General features: G+C 38.7%; 1 protein-coding gene across 1 annotated transcript; it reads right to left on the bottom strand.

Moving 5' to 3' along the window:
- Window positions 1–712: 712 nt before the first annotated feature.
- Window positions 713–1,826, bottom strand: LOC143859460 (uncharacterized). Its single transcript, XM_077370164.1, has 3 exons — window positions 1,676–1,826; window positions 1,333–1,568; window positions 713–1,261 (listed from the first exon to the last, which is right to left on the bottom strand). The coding sequence occupies exons 1-3, from the start codon at window positions 1,824–1,826 to the stop codon at window positions 713–715; spliced, it is 936 nt and encodes a 311-aa protein (XP_077226279.1).
- Window positions 1,827–20,693: the final 18,867 nt, after the last annotated feature.

The following is a 20,693-nucleotide window of genomic DNA, read 5'->3' as shown; positions in this document are numbered from 1 at the left end:
CAACAGGCTTTTTAGATTAGACTCAAGCTTCACAACTAAGTTTTGATACATCAATGCATCGGCTTCAATCTTTGCTTTCTCCGACTTGAGCATCTCTACATGTTGCATTGCGTCTTGAAGGTCTCGACAGAGAGTCACAAATTGTGTACCACCATGGACTTTCTGATCAGAAGAGGAAGCACCGCGTCCACCCGACTTGGCCAAATCCTCAGCTAAAGTCGCATTTCAGCCAAGAAGGTCCTTAATAACATAAAAATCCAACATTTCAGAATATATTTAGTAAGTGTAGTGCAATTAAAGGCGTTAGGCGTGCTCAAAGGCACCTGAATTCACTTCACTCTCTCTAAAAGAATCACATGCAAGGTATGCACAAACTAACCAGAATTTCACTGCACTGCTTCTCTAGGAATATCTTTAGCCGCTTTATATAATCCACATCCCTCTCCCCACCCTTCTGCTCCAATTCCGCAAATTGATTGATTCGCCTCTTGAAATTGGCCATTTTGTGGAAGAATTTTGAGTTGTTGTCTCCCTCCTTCAACCATGTAACCCGGGATTTCTGTCGCCAGTTGATCTCTTCTCTCCTTATGATCTCTTCATAGGTTACTTTTAACTCCATCCGCCGTTGACATTCGCTATCCCGAAGAGAATGAGATTCTTCAGAATTTTCCAGTTCACCCACTTCAGCCAAGACTTCGACTTTGGCACGTTCCTACGTTTCGCGAGCAACCTTTGCCCAATTCCGAATTCTAACTTTGAGATGTTTATGTTTGATGCCGAATACGAAACCATACCATCCAGAAGTGTTCAATTCATTCCACCATCCCTTTATGAGATCCTCAAAATCTGGCAATTCGCATAGATCCATATCGAATCTGAAAGGTCTTGGGCCACTAGTATATTCCGATAATTCGAGCATGATGGGGTTGTGATCGGAGATAGGCCTCGAAAGCGCCCTTTGACTTATCCTGGGAAACAACTCTTCCCATTCCTTAGACAATAGGATCCGATCAAGTCTGCCGAGCACTAAACGGTCTTGACTATTCGTCCATTTGTATTTATCTCCTTCCAGGGGAAGATCTAACAATTCGTAGTCTAAGATAAAATCGGATAACTTGCGCATGCTAGTGTTAATTCGGCCAATCGGAGTTTTCTCCTCCGGGCATTGAATTGTATTGAAGTCTCCCCCGATTATCCACGGACCCCAATCCGATAGCGAATATTCTTCAGTTCCGGCCATAGATGTTTTCGGTCCCTCGCCCTGGCTAGGCCATAAACCGCTATTAACCAGCAGTTAAGATTAGAGGGAATGTGATGCAGTCGTGCAGTTACCGTGTACCACTCTGTTTCAACCTCCATCATTGACATAATGTCAACCCTCCAAATGATGATGATACCCCCCGGCGTTCCCACCACCTCCTTCGCGACCCATTGCCTATTTGTTCTCTCCCATATATCATTTATCAGCTGCTCAGTAACCCCCTTGGTCTTTGATTCAATTATAACTAAGACATCCGGCTTTTTGTGTTTGCGGAGATCCTTGACGGCCAACCTTTTTCTTTCGGACCCTAAACCCCTTATATTCCAGAAAATCATCTTTATGAAGCAATTGTTTGTTTCCCACATTCCCTCGGACTGCTTTATAGCAATCGCCTCAGTTCCCTCGACCCCTTACCTTTCGGCTTGGTAATGGATTGAGGAGCGGTATCCCTTTCAATGACCTCCAGAATCATCTCTCTGGATGCTTCCAGAAATTGAATCCCCAGGGCAGTGCCCATTTTTTCCAGCTCGCCTAGCTCAATTTCATTACCACCTTCACAGTCCATGATAATGGGGTTTTCACCTTCCACAGCTACAGGTTCAAGAAGGCAAGGAGGTGCTTCATCTGCAGTCACACCAGCCAGGCATTCACCACCACCAATGACAAGATTACCTGGGGAAGAGTTAGAGTCAGTCTCCGCTACCGTCCTACATACCGATGGTGATCGATCCAACGGTTGTAGTTTATCAGCAGGTTCACCAACCAGGCTTTCAACTGTGCCAGTGATACGATTTACTGGTGAAGAACTGGAAGTTGGAGTACCACGGTATTTTCCCACCAATATCACTTAGTTTCTTTAAGACGTTGGTGTTTAAACTATAAAATGGGGCCAAAAGTGTATTACGAAAATCTTCAGTGACAAGGGTAATTAAGTCATTTGTAATTAATCACTCAAGTTTAAGTGATTCCTAGGGCCCACCCTTGCAACTTAAAAGAAGTCTAGTAACCTATTGGTGGTTGGAGATGTCCATGTATGTTGTTCTAGTTAGGAATTCTAATTTGTCTTGAGTTGGTATTGGGATTCTACTAGAATTAATGGATCAAATATTTAAGTCCAAGTTTTATTTTCTCTATAAATGTAGGACCTTTGGCCACTTTTGATAACACACAATAGAGAAAGAAGCTTTTTCCTCCCAAACTAGGTTGAACCATAATCCAGGAGAAAACCCTAAAGGCTATTCTATCTCTCTCCTCTCTTTTTACCTCTTTATGTAATTCTTTTCTCTGATCTTTCTCTTTAATTTCTTTTTTCAGTCCTCTTTATTTTCAGTTTTTGATCTGTACATATTATTCTTGATCCATGCACCTCTTAGTCTCCCTAAAACTCTAGCTATGCTTTTCCGACATGTCTGCACCATTTTTTATTTTTTTTTGAAATGGTGAATCATATTAGAATGGAAAGCGAAGCCGAGGTGGGACAGCCCAATAGAACATATTACAAGAAAAGAAAGCAGAAACAGAAAATACACAACATCAACAGAACAAGACATGGCTGATCAAGGGGGAAGATAATCAAACCATTGTAAAGAGTCACTATGCACACCCCTCTTGGCTAACAGATCAGCCTTCTCATTGGCCGCCCTCCTCACATGCTTCAAGACAGCCGATGACCCTAATATAATCTGCATTGGAATTTCAATCCGAAATTTCAAAATTAATTAAATAACCTTTTTAAATTATTACCAAATTTCGACCGAAATTTGGGAATTTCAGTCAAAATTTTAAAATTTCATGGGCCCGAAACCAGTACCGAAACTGAACTTTTAAACCATGATTAGAAGACCCCCTCTAGTGTGTGTTCAAACTTAAAGCCAGTCTATCAAATGGGACCGAATTACTAAGAGAACATCCGGTTTGACTGATTCAAGGATGTGGCATTACAATTTCCAATCGTGAGAAGGTGGATGATAACCACTTGGACAATGGAGGACCTGAGAATATGGGAACCCATCATGGGTAGTTACAAAAAAAGTTCCCGGCCTCCAAGAGAACGTGGGGTAATGAAGAACGGTTACCAGAATAAAGCTATATAAGGAGACGTTTGTCTCCATGGAAGAGGTCACAAAACCAAATCCAAACATGTTTTTAGCATTTTATCTTTTCTTTTAAGCACTTGTACCCTTTACTTTTCGTAACTGTAGCTATACTTGGATTAAGTTAGCAATGAATTCATCTTCTCTGGTGAGTCTATCTCTTTAACTAAACTATCCCTCGCACTAGCGTTCTGTCTGTGTCCCTTTTGTCATTTAGCTTGAGTCCAACGATCTGCTGACCCTGAGAGTCTCTATGTTTAGAAGTCACAAGTACACCTGAAAAGTCCTTTCCAACTGTGTAAGTACAGAGGAACCCGCACACACTCTCACACACTCCACACGCACACACCAAAATCAGATGGTCACACTGACTAACCGCACAGGAGCGCCCCTCCATACCAATCGAAAGCCACCACTTTTTTTGGCATGCACAGTGGGACACGATGCATTGCATAGCATTTAAATGGCTCACAATACATGACGTAAAACTACGGGCCCCAATGTTTCCCAGAATTTCTAGTGACTAATGTTTCCAATAGTGACTTCTAACAGGGAAAATCCGTTGCTAGAGGAAAATCTAAATAACGCTATGCGTACTAGAGACTCTCCCTCATGTGGATGAAGCCCTGACGCGCACATGCCATTTCAGGAGGTGGAAGCCACCCTTAGGAAGCATATGGACGGGAATTCCCATAAGTTGTCATAAATGGTAGCTCGCCAAATTTCAGAAGTGATGAGGCCCTTTTAGTCCTCTAGCGAGATTTTTCTAAGCAGGTAGACAGACTGTTCGGTTTTCTATCCAACAAAATGGTGCCAATTGCGGTAGTACAATTACCTCTCTAGTACGATAACAAGCATGTCCTGTATATCTAGACTGAGTCCTAAAAATGACCGACTCAACAAAGTATATAAAATCTTGAGTGTAGGGTTTCCATTGGGGGATAATTAGGTTCGTCTAGGTCCTGCTCCAACTCATTACCGAGTCTACAGAAAACCCACTAGTCTCAAACGGAATTAGGCTCGTCCGGTCCAACTTAATCAGTCAAAGATTTTCCGAGTCTCCTACACTCGCCCAATAAAATCTGTGTATCTTTGAAGAAAGAAAAACAAAATCCCTTCAAAGAGGCTTATAAGATGTAAAGAAGATGTACAAAGAAGTCCTATATCCAAATCTGATTCAAGGCCTATATCCAAATCTTGTTCAAGGATGAGAGTGGAACAACTTAAGTTGATTCACTCTTTTAAGACGTTCCAAATAAGTTTCAGTGTCGCATGGTTCATTTAGAATGGTTTAGTAACTCATATATATATATATATATATATATATATATATATATATATATATATATATGAGGAAAGTGTGTCTAGTCTCTCCCCTAGATAAGCTTATCTACTCCTCCCTTTAAAAAAACACAGTGGGCCCACACTGTTTGGATGATCCAAAGCATTCATTTGATAGGTCCCAACATAGATAGGGTGTGCCCAAAAAATCAGCACCAAAGGGTCATCCTAGAACTTCATTTTGTTGGGCACACCGTGTCCAAAATGGACGCATATAAACGTGTCCATTCTGGGTACCACAGGGCACCACAAAACGAAGTTCTAGGATGACCCTTTGGTGCTGATCATTTGGGCACACCCTATCTATGTTAGGACCTATCAAATGAATGCTTTGGATCATCCAAACAGCGTGGGCCCACTGTGTTTTTTAAAAGGGACGAGTAGATAAGCTTATCTTGGGGAGAGACTAGAGACACTTTCCTCTATATATATATATATATATGAGAAAAGGGTTCCTGAGGTTAACCTCATATAGCTTATAAGAGGTGGCGCTCACAAAACATAAGGGGCTCACATTCTTAGAATGATCCAAAGCATTCATTTGAAAGACCCCATCATAGATAGGGTGTGTACAATCAGCTCAATTGGATCATCCTAACCCATCCAAAAGTGGAGGGCAAAATGGATAGACACTTTTTTTCTACAAATCTGCCCATTTTTTCCTCCACTTTTGGAGGGGTTAGGATGATCCAATGGAGCTGATTTTTGGTACACACCCTATCTATGATGGGGCCTTGGAAATGAATGGTTTGGATCATCTAATCAAAGTGGGTGCCTTATGTTTTGTGAGTGCCACCTCATATAAGCTTATATGAGGTTAACCTCAGGAACTTTATTTTTATAGAGAGAGAGAGAGAGAGAGAGAGAGACCAAAACAAGCATTGGAATGGCATGTTGGTAAATCTACTAAGTTCCCAAACAACTAGCTGGTATAGCCTAACGACTAGTTTTTCAGCCCACTCCAGTCGACTTCCCCAATTGACTGGGGTAGGGCAATCGCTTGGCCCTGCTAGTTAGCACATTTAAAGCTCAATGTATTTCAATCTTTTGGGAGAGATGGCTAGGTCTTGTCCCATTGATATTATCATGTTAAAGGACACTAATTAACTTAAATAAGTGCCTCTAACAACCTCAAAACAAGAAGAGGACTTTTACATTCTAAAAAGAGTTGAACTCAACTTGATCTTCTCTTAAACTTCAAGGTTTCAAGTCCATCTTGGCTCCTTGGATCTCCTAAGTCTTTGGCACTCAAATATGCTCTAAATTAGCTCCTTTGACTTTATCCAAGCTTCCTTGAATTACACAAATAACACAAGATCTACAACCCAAGCATTCAAACATATTACTGATATAAAATCACTTGTGTATGGAATCATCAAAACAAGATGGTGTGGATCCGTGATCGGGGAGCGGGTTGCGGGTCGAGGATAATCCCTTCTCGCATCACGCCCATGCGGTAATCAGGTCCCAAGCAATGCATCAGCTCCAAGACATAACAAGAATAAAAGAGATGAAATGGCCACTGTCTTACTAAGATATCAATGTCTTTGGATCAATATTTTAAGGCGAAATATATGGTGAGTCTAACTCCCCAAAAATTAGTCGTTGGAACTTGTTAGTACTCCGATCAACCATTGGATGCACCAAATCAGACCAATTACTGACAATTACTCCTAATCATTCGGAAATTAAAATTAGTGGTGGCTCTAACTCCCCAAAAATTACATAACAAAAAAGAAAATCTGATGGTACCGATATTTTCAGAATGATGGAATTGTCTTGAGATCTGTCCAGATTTAATGGAATCAGACGTTGGATGCCCCATAAAGGGTCAGTATTACATGTAAATTACAGATCAAGGGTCACAAATACCACTTTATCCACAACAATTTTTTTTACAATAAGATGATCTCAGTGCTCTCATTTCATCATCAGCATTCCACAAAAAGATTTGACTGTTCAAGATCAAGCCTAGAGGCATCAATCTAACCGTCAAACGACAATTAAAGGTATTGGATTATTGTCTAAAGGGAGTGGGAATATCAATATCAATCCCCTTAAGTACTCGATTTCCTATGAGTTAGTTGGTCATGGGAGTCTTATTCTCTTTAATAAATTTCACCGTTTCAAAAAAAAATACAAGTTTTGCCAATTGAATTTAGAACATAATGTATTGTTCATATCAACCATCCATTTGTAGGGCCACCAATGGGAATGCTAAGGTATGAGTAATTGATCTAATCTCAGCTTATGGCCAAAGTTATATATCATCAAGATCGAACAATGAGGGGCGGATTTATCACTTCCTTAAGTTTTATGTATAATTGAGACCGTTGATCTTATAGACCGTCAGAAAACTTTCCACCTAGCTCTGATACCAATTAATTCAGAGGCGTTGAGGAGAAGCACTTTTAGGATAAAGGGCTAGGATCATCCGATCAAAGTGGGTTCAAGTGGGTTCAATCCTACGTCCATTTTACCTCCACAAATCGTAGGGTTGGGATGATCCTATGGAGCTAATTTTTTGTGGACACCCTATTTATGTGAGGGCCAATTAAATGAATGCTTTGGATCACCCAAACAATGTGGGGCCCCACTGTATTTTAAGCTAGTGTGTAGATAACTTATCTACACTAGTGTGTAGAATCCTTTTTCTCAACCAATATCATATATTATCCAACGCTCTGGCCAATAATTTGGGAGGCCCCAGATCATTTGACACATCGCCATATTATATAGTAGAGGCATAGGTATAAGCATGGTTTAAAATTTCGACCAAAATTTTGGTTTTCGGTGGGGACCGAAACCTGTATTTGGCGAAATTAAATATTTCACCATTTACCAAATTTCGGAATTTCGGTCTGAAATTTCAGTAATTTAGGTAATTTCGGTCAGAAATTTTGAGAAAATGCATTTTTTATTTAAAAAAAAAAACGTTACAAAAGGCCGGAATTTTGGAATTTCGGTCCGGAATTTCGAAATTTCAGTCGAGGGAGAATCAATTGACTTGACCTCGTCAATCCCTTCAATTATAACACTGCTCGCTCCAAGCCGGCCCAGTTGGTTTTTGGCTTTTAAAATCAATTTTGAATCCAAAACTGATTACCGAGTCAAATTGTGTTTATTTTTTAGTCCAATGTTCAGCTTTGGACTCAAAATCCAAAGCATAAACGGGCTTAGAGAATTCCATGACTAACCATTTGTAGTTAATGAGAGTTTGCATAGTGTCAAAAAACGTGTCACAAGGTGTCTAGGCATTAGAGTTACTAGTTAAGTCCCCATTCGTTTTGGATACTGAGAATCAGTTTTTAGACCAAAAACTGATTATATTTTGAACTAAAAATCAATTCTTAAAATCCGAAACGAACAGGACCAAAGTCTTTCACAGAGGATCACTTCTTATACCATCCTCAAAGGCGAGCAGAGCCATTCGATCAGTTTCGTTTCCTAGTAAGCTGGTGGTGGTTGCAGAATTCGAATGTACTACGTTAATGGCAAAGAAGAGATTTACAGAGATCATAAATGACCAAAGCACACTAAGAAGACTCATACCTGGTAGCTCCGTCCTGATTGAAGCTCTTCTTGTGCTGAGCAAAGACAAGATTTTATTTATTTTTTGTCTCCCAATTTCATTATACAGAAAGAAATGATGATTATTTCCCTCTATCTAACGTTTTTTCATGAAATTTGGACTCCTAATTTCCATGTACACGCTTGTCACATGCATTCGCGATGTGGTAGTTTGGTACACCGTACACATGTGTTCACGATGTGTTACACACGACTCACATGAACGGAGTTTAGATTACATAACAGGCCAGAGCTTTTAGCCCTGTTGGTGTTGGATTTTTAGAAGCAATTACTGGACTGAAATTACATTTTATATTGAGTCCTATTTTTCAGTTTTGGACTAAAAATCTATGTTGTTGTTGGATTTTTAGAAGCAGTTACTGGACTGAAATTATGTTTTATTTTGAGTCCTATTATCAGTTTTGGACTAAAAATCTATTCTAAAAAGGGCGGGGCCTGGGGAGAGCTAGATGTATTCAGCCTTTACCCCTATTTTGCAGAGAGGATGTTTCATTGACTCGAAGCCGTGACCACCATGTCACAATAGAGCAACCTTACCATTGCACCGAGGCTCGGTCTCGACTAAAAATCAATTCTAAAAATCCAAAACAAAAATGGGCTTAAAAATGGGCTTAAAATCAATTGACTTGACTTCATCAGTTTATTTATTAGGTCTTTAGATTAAATAACACGGCTCGCTCAAAGCTTTTGGCCTGTATGGGAATCTAGAAAGATGAACAGTTATTCGAAGACCCCCTCTAGTGTGTGTTCAAACTTAAAGCCAATCTGTCAGATGGGACCGAATTACTAAGAGAACATCCGGTTTGACTGATTCAAGGATGTGGCATTACAGTTTCCAATCATGAGAAGGTGGATGATAACCACTTGGACAACGGAGGACCTGAGAATAACGGAACCCATCATGGGTAGTTACAAAAAAAGTTCCCGGCTTCCAAGACAACGTGGGGTAATGAAGAACGGTTACCAGAATAAAGCTATATAAGGAGATGTTTGTCTCCATGGAAGAGGTCACAAAACCAAATCCAAACATGTTTTTGGCATTTTATCTTAACTAAACTATCCCTCGCACTAGCGTTCTGTCTGTGTCCCATTTGTCATTTAGCTTAAGTCCAACGATCTGGTGACCCTGAGAGTCTCTATGTTTAGACGTCACGAGTACACCTGAAAAGTCCTTTCCATCTGTGTAAGTACAGAGGACCCCGCACACACTCTCACACGCCACGCACACACCAAAATCAGATGGTCACACTAACTGACCGCGCAGGAGTGCCCCTCCATACCGATCGAAAGCCACCACTCTTTTTGGCACGCACGGTGGGACACGATGCATTGCATAGCATTTAAATGGCTCACAATACATGACGTAAAACCACGGGCCCCAGTGTTTCCTGGTTAGAAGTCACATGATAAAGTGACTTCTAACCAGGAAAATTCTTTGTTAGAGGAAAATCTAAATAACGCTTTGCATACTAGAGAGCCTCCATCATGTGGACGAAGCCCTGACGCATATGCCATTTCAGGAGGTGGAAGCCACCCTTAGGAAGCATATGGACGGGAATTCCCATGAGTTGTCATATATGGTAGCTTGCCAAATTTCTGAAGTGTATTGACGCCCTTTCAGTCCTCTAGCTAGATATTTCTAAGTAGGTAGACAGGCTGTTTGGTTTTCTATCCGACAAAATGGTGCCAATTGCGCTAGTACAATCACCTCTCTAGCACGATAACAAGCATGTCCTGTAGCTAACGTACTGAGGCTGTGCTTCCGAGTGCTCCTACTAGTTGGAGGGCAGAATTAGGTTCGTTCAGGTTCAGCTTTTATTTAGACTGAGTCCTAAAAATGACCGAGTCAACAAAGTATATAAAATCTTGAGTGTAGGGTTTGCATTGGGGGATAATTAGGTTCGTCTAGGTCCTGGTCCAACTCATGACCGAGTCTACAGAAAACCCACCAGTCACAAGTGGAATTAGGTTCGTCTAGGTCCAACTTAATCAGTCAAAGATTTTTCGAGTCTCCTACAATCGCCCAGTAAAATCTTTGTATCTTTGAAGAAAGAAAAACAAAATCCCTTCAAAGAGGGTTATAAGATGTAAAGAAGATGTACAAAGAAGTCCTATATCCAAATCTTGTTCAAAGGATGGGAGGAACAACTTAAGTTGATTCACTCTTTTAAGACGTTGATGCAAGTCTCTCCTAGGCTTCTTGGACTAAGGATCGAGAGAGTGACAGACACACACTCAAATGCTCAAGAATTCGGATTCAAGAAAAAAAACAGATTTGCGCAAGTTCGGTAAAATGAGCGTATCTCCCTCGATATAGGTCGGAATGACTTGATTCAAAAGCCAAAATTTCAATGACGCAAAGATCTACAACTTTGCTGAAAAAAGTTTGCTCAGACAAATACAGGAAAGGGCTTGAAATGGTGATGGAAGTGGATGAATGCGAATGGGCAGGTTTCTAGAAATAGAGCGGGGCAAAATAGAGAAAGATAACTTCAATGGCTACTCTTCTAGGTTGCCAAGGAAGATAGGTAACATCAATTCTTCTAGATTGATGGTTGCAACTCTTCAAGGATACAAACAATAGGGGAAAGCTCCTACTCTTCAAGGAAGGAGTGAAACTCTTCTAGGTTTCAAGGAAGAACTCTTCAAGGTTCAAGGGAAAATGCACTAAGTAAATTTTCATTCAAATATTCAACTAACTCCATTACATATGTTTGATACTCTTTAAATAGAGAAATACATGAGAAAATTCGTTCAAACTAGTCCACTAACTAGTTTAGGGACTCACATACATCATTAATAGTTTTGGAACTCTAAACACATTAACTAGTCAAAGCTAGCAAACACAGTCTACCAAAATATCTATAACTCTTCCCACTGAGCCAAATTATGACCATGAATATCTGTTGGAAAGATAATTCAAAGACCTACAACTTCCTAGTTAAGCATTTTCTCTTATTCGTCCATCTAGAGGTCCAAAAGCGGACTCCAAAAAGTGGTCAGACTCATTAATGCGGGACTCCAGCTCGATCAGCGTGTCCATGGTGGTCTTTATGCTTAATGGATTCAAGTTGGACATGGGCCTTGTGTTGGGCTTGGATACGGGCTGACCTTCTCACTTGCTTAGGATGGTTCATCTGAGCTTCAAACTTGTCAACCTCATGGGTGTGGGCTGCATCAGACGTTGCAAATAAGTAGTTTGAGTGTCGCTTGGTTCATTTAGAATGGTTTAATAACTCACACACACGCACGCACACACACACACACACACACACACACACACACACACACACACACATATATATATATATATATGGGGTTGATGTTTCTAGTCGGCCGACTAGAAAAGTTTTCTAGTCCGCATGCTAAAAAACAGTGCGGGCCCACATTTTTTGTGTGATCCGAAGCATTCATTTAATAGGCCCTGACATGGATAAGGTGTGCCCAAAAAATTAGCTCCATAGGATCATCCCAACCCTACGATTTGTGGAGGTTAAAATGGACTGGTATAAAACCTCACTAATCTGTCCAATTTTGGGCACACCCTATCTATGCCAGGGCCTATCAAATGAATGCTTTGGATCATCCAAACAATGTGGGCCGACTGTGTTTTGGGTCGGCGGACTAGAAAAGGTTCTCTAGTCGGTCGACTAGAGAAACTTTCTCAAATATATATATATATAGTTTTAGACCAAAACAAGCGTTGGAATGGCATGTTGGTAAATCTACTAAGTTCCCAAACAACTAGCTGATATAGCCTAACGACTAGTTTTTCAGCCCACTCCAGTCAACTGCCCCCCCCCCCCCCCCCCAGTTGACTGGAGTAGGGCAATCGCTTGGCCCTGTTAGTTTGCACTTTTAAAGCTAAATGTATTTCTATCTTTTGGGAGTGTTGGCTAGGTCTTGTCCCATGTATATTATCACGTTAAGGGACACTAATTAACTTAAACTAGTGCCTCTAACAACCTCAAAACAAGAAGATGACTTTTACATTCTAAAAAGACTTGAACTCAACTTGATCTTCTCTTAAACTTCAAGGTTTCAAGTCCATCTTGGCTCCTTGGATCTCCTAAGTATTTGGCACTCAAAATATGCTCTAAATTCTGTTTAGAGGGTTAAGGAATTTATATATAGGCTAGGGTGAAAACTAGTCGTTTGAGTGGCATTTTAGTAAAAACTGCCAAGTTCCAAGAACTAAGCAAATCTTGGCGCACACTTTCTATCTGTTCTCTCTATTCTTGTCTGTACATTTGGTTCTATCTTTAACTAGTTGCAAGCCCATGCGATGCACGGGGCGAAGAAAAATTTATGATCTTACGGATTTGTACAAATCAATTTAGAAATGTTCCTATTTTTATGGGTTTCTTTATTGGGAAATTTTATTGCATTAAATATTTACTGGAAAACTTTATTAAGTTAAATGCTTATTTTGCAATTTAGATGAAATCAATTTAGAAAAGTTCCTATGTTTTTGGGACTCTTTATTGGAAAACTTTTTTCGTTAAATGTTTATTGGAAAAAGGACAATTTATAAGATGCCCGACCGTGAAAATCACAAGGGCAGGGTGTCAAAACCCTGCCCCTTGATTTTTTATCTAAGTGGGAAGTAAAAAAAGGTCGTTTAGGGTTTTGACACCCTACCCTTGTGATACTTTACTAAGGTTTCGTGTGATAGAGGAATACGTGTGAAAAGGCGTTTCGTTTTTGTATTTTTTAGCGACTCTTAAAGAACTTTTGGAATTTCAAAAGTGTAAAACGGTGTGCAACATCCCCTTAAAGCATTTTTAAATTTCGGAATGCAGTGGGGGTGCCACGTGGTGCCACCACAGCTTACAACATTCAGCTTTATATATATAGATAGATAGAAAGATTTGTGGATTGTTGTTTGATTTGCCATTAAGTTTGATTTGCAAAAGTTTTTTAAGACCCAATTTACCCCGCGCTTGGGTTGCCATACCCTCACTTTGTATTTTCATAATACTAATCTAGTTACCACAACAATAGTCAGTAAAACATGATTCGGCAAAAAAATAGGAAAGACAAAATTTCGAGTTTTATACGGCATTGGTTAGAAAAAAATGAAGTAAAAAAACGGAAACACAAGAAAATGAGAATTTTGTCATTTAAAAAATATGGTGGGGTCAAATAAGAAAGTTGGCCCAAAAAATATGTTTAAAACGTTTAAAACGCCTTTAAAATGTGTTTAAAACGTTTGCTTTAAAAAAATGGAGTTTTATTCGTAGTAAAAGTTTTACATGGCACACTAATAAAACACCTTTTTGTTTTTTTTTGGAAAAAAAAAACGCCGTTTAAAACGGAGTTTTGCGAATAATGGTCAGTATTGGATTGGATTTATCCATATCCCACGTGTAACTGTTGTTGTAGTTATCTAGGAGACCTGTCAGTTGTGATTACTTAGATAGAATTTCCCTTTTTAAAGAACTCTCAATTGACAAGAGCATTCATTCATTCGTTTCTTATCATCCTTATTGACCACCACAAATTAGCTTAAAATAATCGCTGATGTTTTTACATTTGCCAGTGGTAAGGACCACCTATCACATTTTTGTCACATTTTAGCAAGGGAAATGATATCACCACAACCATGTTTTAATAGTTGCACTTTCCTAGCTTGTCTTTTCTTTTAAATTTTCTTGTGGGAACTGTAATAACCTTTTGACAGCTCTTTAAATATTAAAAGACAATGCTTTAGTGGAAATATCAAAACATGGTAGTGCTGATATCATTTCTTAGCAAGCAATTGCCCCTTTTTGTTACATGTTCAACAAGTAGGGTTATTATATTAATGTGAGTTTTGTGCAATGCCCATTCTACTCTTTTTCGTCGACCAATATTATAGATTATCAGTTTACATGTGTGCCACTTTAAATATTAAAAGACAAGCTGCTTTTGTGGAAATATCAAAACATGGTAGTGCTGATATCATTTCTTAGCAATTAGTTGCCCAGTTTTGCTACATGTTCAAGCAAATAGGGTTGTTAAGTTAATGTGAGTTTTGTGCAATGACCATTCTAATCTTTTTGTTGACCAATATCATAGATTATCAGTTTCCTGTGAAATTTTTTTTTTTTTGGGAAAAATCTCAAAAAAATATGATTTTTAGCTGAAATTCTCAAAAAAGGGTTAAGTTGGCTAATTTCTCAAAAAAGGGGGAAACGCATCCCCTGGAGTGTTTTTGGACTAAAGGGCCCTTTGGGCACTTTTCACCTACCATCTTCTTTCCTTCTCCCTTATCTCTCTTGTTTTTTACTCTTTATTGAAACTGAATCTCCCTCCTCTTGGAACGACGAGCTCTTGATCGGAGGAGACGAGATTTTCGCTGGAAATCTCCTTCCTTTTGCTACAAATCATCTTCCGTTCGCTACAAATCTTCTTCTCCACGGTATGTGTTCAAATTTGAGATTAGGGTTTCCTTGTTTATGGTTTCTTCATGAAAATGTTTTTATGGTTTGATTTGGTTTGCTTTATGGTTTGAATTGGTTTATGGTTTTCTTCATCAAAATGTTCGAATAAGAACCCTTGAATCCATTAATTTGTTGGTCATGTTAGGGTTTTCCTTCTTTAGGGTTTGGTCATGTTCACAATCGTTCAAATTTGTTGGAGGGTTTGTAACCCTTTCAATGCAGTGATAATTGGTGGTTCCATATAATTTTCAGTCTTGTGATAATTAGTGGTTCCATATTATGCAGTGATAATTAGTGGTTCCATATAATTTTCAACCCTTTCAACCCATATAATTTTCATTCTTCAACCCATATATTTTAAATAATTTTTGGAGTTTTGTAAGTGGTGAGAATCAGTAATAATTAGTGGTTCCATGGCTGCTATTATTGTTCCTGCATGTTTAGACAATTGTTACTGACATCTTGGAGAGAGTAAGATCCTTGGAACCACTAAGTGCTTCGTAGGGTTGTAACAGTGGTTTCAAGGCTTGTAACTGTGGTTCAAAGGCCGTTGAAATCATAACTCTTACATTTTGAAGAGTCTAGAACTCCTGGAACCAATAATAGCAGTAATTAGTTTATTAGTGGTTTCACTGACTGTAACTGTGGTTCCAACTATCTGAAACCAATATTGTTTACATGTTCCCTTGAAACCACTATGTTTCCAGGTAATTGTTAGTATTTAATTGTTGTTCCTTTAATGTAAATGTGGTTCCATTGACCCTTCAACCCAGTAATTTTTTAGAATGAGGTCATACAACTGTTTCTGAGAGTCGGGAGAGTTTAGGACCCTTGGAACCACTAGATTGATGCAAGTTGTATGACCTCCTGGTTCGAAGGGCCTCAAAGCAATAAATTTGAGATGTTTAAGAGTTTAGAACCATTGAAAGCAGTAATTATGATTCCCACTAATCTTGGAATAACTATTTCTGAGATTGTAAGAGTTTGAACCAGTAATTAGTTGAATAGTTGTTCCAAGGGTTGTAAGTGTGTTTTCAAGTATCGCAAAGTAATATTTTTTAGATATTTAAGAGTTTTTATGGATGAAAGCAGTAGATTTGGTTAAAGGCAATCTTCTATTTAATAGTGGATATATAATGTGCTTGAAGGCACTAATTCTAGTTTTCCCTTGTTTCTGCAGAGAAGGGACGGAAGTTGTTATTCCATCTGCAGCTCCTCTCATGGTGATGAATTTTTTCTTTTTCCATTTGAATCTCCTAAAAGTACCACTACTTCAACTGTTAATGTTTCCAAGTTCCATTTGCAGGCAAAGTATGTTATATCTAGATGTTGTCATTCCCGCTTTCATGAGTGCGTCGAGGTGTTTCACTTAGGGGAGGCACATAGAAATTTGATAAGTAAAATCCCGTTTGGAGATTTGCTACTACACCTTGAAGGTGTTGAGTTGCACAAGAAGATTTTGACGGCATTGGTGAAATGATGGGAACCAAAACGGAAAGCATTCAAAATAGATGGCATTTTGGTTATGTTTGTAGCTAGTGATGTAGCGAAAATTTTAGGTTAAGTATGAGAGGCGAGAGGCGAGAGGCGAGAGGCCAAAATTAGTTTGGGATAGCACGACCGTTGATGATGGATGGAGGTTTGGGGTTCCAACAACCACCGTTGAACAGATTTTAGAGGTAATAAATACGAAATGTTCTCAAATGAGGAAGAATCAATTAGGTCCACTGTGAAGCATGTGATCTTGCTGTTTTGTAGCATTTTTTTATTTGCATAGAGGGATCACAAGGCATATTCTTGCCTATTTCTATATATTGGTCTGGACACGGTTAGAAATGTTGCATGGGCCTACGTCGTCTATGACTTCTTGATAGAGTCATTAAATTCATATGTTGAGAATGGAAATGGGCATATAGTGGGATACTCTATCTTATTATAAGTAAATTTCACATGCAATCTTTAATGTTTCGTGTTTGTTAAGTATTGGATTGTCTAAACCATATTGCTTGATTTCAAGTATGGCTATTTGAGTATACCGTGTTATGGGTACCTTCTCATCCCCATGAGTATCCACGTCTATTGAAGTGGACCGGTAAGATGGATACGAAGAGGAGGGAGCATAGAAAGTTGATTACGGATATTGCTGACGGGGTTTTCGAAGCATCACAAGTGAGAGAATAATTCATACCGGTCGTTGTCTTACATGTCTATTGGGTTATTATAGTCGAATTTGTGATCCAAATATGAAATGGATTTCAGGTTGTGATGCGGCTAGAAGCTGTGGGACGAGAAGAATGCCTACTAGTCTGGAATCACTATTTATATTATTATATTGTGTGAAGCACCATAACATCTGAGGGTTTAAGTTAATATTTTACAACGGTACATAAATTCATGGCAACTTTCACGCCCAATGAAATACTATTAGATTGTGTGAAGCAATATTTCTACTCAGGAACCACTATTTATACCTTGGAACCACAATTTACACCTCAGAACCACTATTTATACCTTGGAACCACTATTTATACCTTGGAACCACTACATACTGGTAAATAGTGGTTCCTAGGTATAATTAATGGTTCCTAGGTATAATTAGTGGTTCTGAGTGTTTAAAACCCAATAAATAAACTCATTCTCACTCTTTATAGTGTTTTTGAGTGCATAACTTTTTGTAATCACAATTTAAACTCTCCGAACAAGTATTAGGCCATCTAAACTATGAACCACCATAAGATCTGAGTGTTTAGACAACTATTTAACCCATTGTTCGTAAATTCATTGCAACATGTCACCAATGAAGTACTACCAATATTTCTACTCTGGAACCACTATTTATACCTTGGATCAGCTATTTACACCTTGGAACCACTATTTATACATTGGAACCACTACATACTGGTAAATAGTGGTTCCTAGGTATAATTAGTGGTTCTGAGTGTTTAAAACCCTATAAATAAACCCATTCTCACTTTTTATAGTATTTTTTAGTGTATAACTTTTTGTAATCATAATTTCAACTCTCGGAACAAGCATTAGGCCATCTAAACTATGAACCACCATAAGATCTTAGTCTTTAGACAACTATTTAACCCATTGTTCCTAAATTCATTGCAACATTGACACCCATTGAAGTACTAGCAATATTTCTACTCTTGAACCACTATTTATACCTTGGATCAGCTATTTCTACCTTGGAACCACTATTTATACCTTGGAACCACTAAATACTGGTAAATAGTGGTTCCTAGGTATAATTAGTGGTTCCTAGGTATAATTAGTGATTCTGAGTGTTTAAAACCCTATAAATAAACTCATTCTCACATTTTATAGTGTTTTTTACTGCATAACTTTTTTTAATCACGATTTAAACTCTCAGAACAAGTATTAGGCCATCATAACTATGAATCACCATAAGATCTGAGTCTTTATACAACTATTTAACCCATTGTTCCTAAATTCATTGCAACATTGGCACCCAATGAAGTACTAGTAATATTTCTACTCTGGAACCACTATTTATACCTTGGATCAGCTATTTATACCTTGGAACCACCATTTATACCTTGGAACTACTACATACTGGTAAATAGTGGTTCCTAGGTATAATTAATGCTTATGAGGGTTTAAAACCCTATAAATAAACTCATTCTCACTTTTTATAGTGTTTTTTAGTGCACAACTTTTTGTAATCACAATTTAAGCTCTCGGAACAAGTATTAGGCAATCTAAACTATGAACCATTATAAGATTTGAGTCTTTAGACAACTATTTAACCCATTGTTCCTAAATTCATTGCAACATTGAAACCGAATGAAGTACTATTAGATTGTGTGAAGCAATATTTCTACTATGGAACCATTATTTATACCTTGGAACCACTACTTATACCTCAGAACTACTACACAGTAGTAAATAGTGGTTCCTATGTGTAATTGGTGCTTCTAAGTGTTTAAATATTGGTTCATAGATATCAACAGTGGTTCCGAGAGTAAAATATTGCTTCTACACATTTATATAGTGGTTGTAATTGTATAGACATGATTTTCATCCAGGTTTACTTTAAATAGAAACATAGAGGGCAATAGAGAGATTATGACAATACACCATAGCATTGTAAAGAGGATGATGACAATAACAAATGCCTAACAAAACCATAACAAATCCCTAACAAATGCACAAGATGATGACAATACACCATAGCATTGTAAGGAACATGTTAAAACTATGCAAATGTATCACAATGGACCTAGAAGAGAAGCTTAGGTTTCATAGCCAAAGAAAAATAAAGAGATCCAATAAAATCTTGATTTTAGGAGAGGGGACTTTCACCTCTCTGCAATGGAATTTGAATGGATTTTTACAACATTTCCTAGACAATGGAGTTTCATTTTGGCGTGGGGAAGAAGAAGGTAAAAAGGTCAAAATGTTACGTGAAATGCATTGGGATCCGTTGCTTAATTTCTTGGGGGGGAAACCAACAAAAGGGCATTTTGGTCCTAAAACAATCATTGGGATGTGTTTCACCCCTTTTTGAGAAATTAGCCAACTTCACCCTTTTTTGAGATTTTCAGATAATGTAAGCCCAAGGGTTCCCATGGGTTAATCATTTGCCTTACCTTCTTGTTTTGATGCTAGCAAACTAAATTGATTAGTTTTTATGGTCTAATGTGTTGCTTTGAGGTGTTGTGTCATATACAGGAATTTCATGTCATGATCGTCATTACACAACTCATCTCAACACATAGCTTGTGGATCAAGAAAGCAAGGAACCAAGAGCTTGCACCTACACTGGAAGCATCCTCATTTGAAGATGTTCAAGTCAAGAAGCTCAACATAAAGATCCTACAAGTTTCCAACAAGTGTCAAGAAGAAGCTTGGAGTTGAACAAGTCATTGGTGACACCTCATGCACCTTCCAACATGCATTCAAGATTGGAGGAGTCACAAGAGTCAAACGAAATTCAAGAAGTTCGCTCTCAAGTTGAAGAAGTTCGAGGAAGTGCAAAGGATCAAAGACATTCCAAGAAGACTCAATAGTATATACTATTAGAATGTATTTGGAGTCCTCTTGATTTTATGTTTAAATGCACCTTCAAAAGGTTTTCAAAATGATTTTCATACTTAACATTTTACATCTTTGAAAACCATCAACACACCCAAGAATGTGCTTGAAAACCTAGGACTAAAGCCCAATGACCAAAGCCTAAAGCCCCTGGATTTTAAAGTTAAAAATAGAATTTCACTCAGCGACGGTCGACCGGGCAATGCTGAGCGACCGCGGTATGAGACCTGGAATTCCAGGCGCCTCGAAATTTATTGGGCCGGTCGACCGGGGTAAGCCGGGCGACCGCGGATATGTTTCTGTTTGAAACAGAAACAATCCAGGTTGGTCTTGGAGGTCGACCGCGATAGTGTTTTGAGCGAAAATTAATTCAAACAGGAAGCCCTAGCCGGTCGACCGCGTCGGTATGAATTTTGAATTTCAAAAGAAGAGCCCGATAAGGGCGGGCGACCTCCGTGCCTCGGTCGACCGCCGCAGCTTGGAAATAGATCCGTTGGGGCTTTCGCAAGTTGACTTTTTCAACTCTGTAATTCACAGTTTTACCCCCAAACGGTCATATTTCCTTGTGGGCTATATATACACTATCAAAACCTTTCTAAGCAAACCCTTTTTTTTTGCAAGATCAAATCCTATCTTCTTGAACCTAAACTTTTCTATGAAAGGTTAAACATCTCTGAACTTGTATTTTTACATTCTATCAAGAGGATCTCCATAGGCTTTACATTTGCATCTATTCCTTGGAGAGATTGTGAGCTTTTAAAAGTTGTAATCAGCCTATCAAGAGCCATTGAGAGTTCTTTCATTTTATTTCCTCATTCTATATTTGAGGGTCTCCGATTTGGCCCGGAAACAATTGTAAAAGAAAGGTGTCATTGGAAAGGCTTCGTGCGAAAGGGTGTGATCCCTTGGATGTTGAAG

Source organism: Tasmannia lanceolata, unplaced genomic scaffold (genome assembly GCF_043159265.1).
Source record: "Tasmannia lanceolata isolate RefF3 unplaced genomic scaffold, GAP_Taslan_0.1 ptg000029l, whole genome shotgun sequence".
NCBI classification, from domain to species: Eukaryota; Viridiplantae; Streptophyta; class Magnoliopsida; order Canellales; family Winteraceae; genus Tasmannia; species Tasmannia lanceolata.
Note: the sequence above shows the minus strand (reverse complement) of the source record. Positions and strands in the feature narration are given on the sequence as shown.

Coding starts and splice junctions, on each gene's coding strand:
- LOC143859460 (XM_077370164.1), bottom strand. CDS start 1,826: ATGGACTGTGAAGGTGGTAATGAAATTGAGCTAGGCGAGCTGGAAAAA. Junction 1,569..1,675: donor ATCCATTACCAAGCCGAAAG/GTAAGGGGTCGA, acceptor TAAGGGGTTTAG/GGTCCGAAAGAAAAAGGTTG. Junction 1,262..1,332: donor TTGAAACAGAGTGGTACACG/GTAACTGCACGA, acceptor TGGCCTAGCCAG/GGCGAGGGACCGAAAACATC.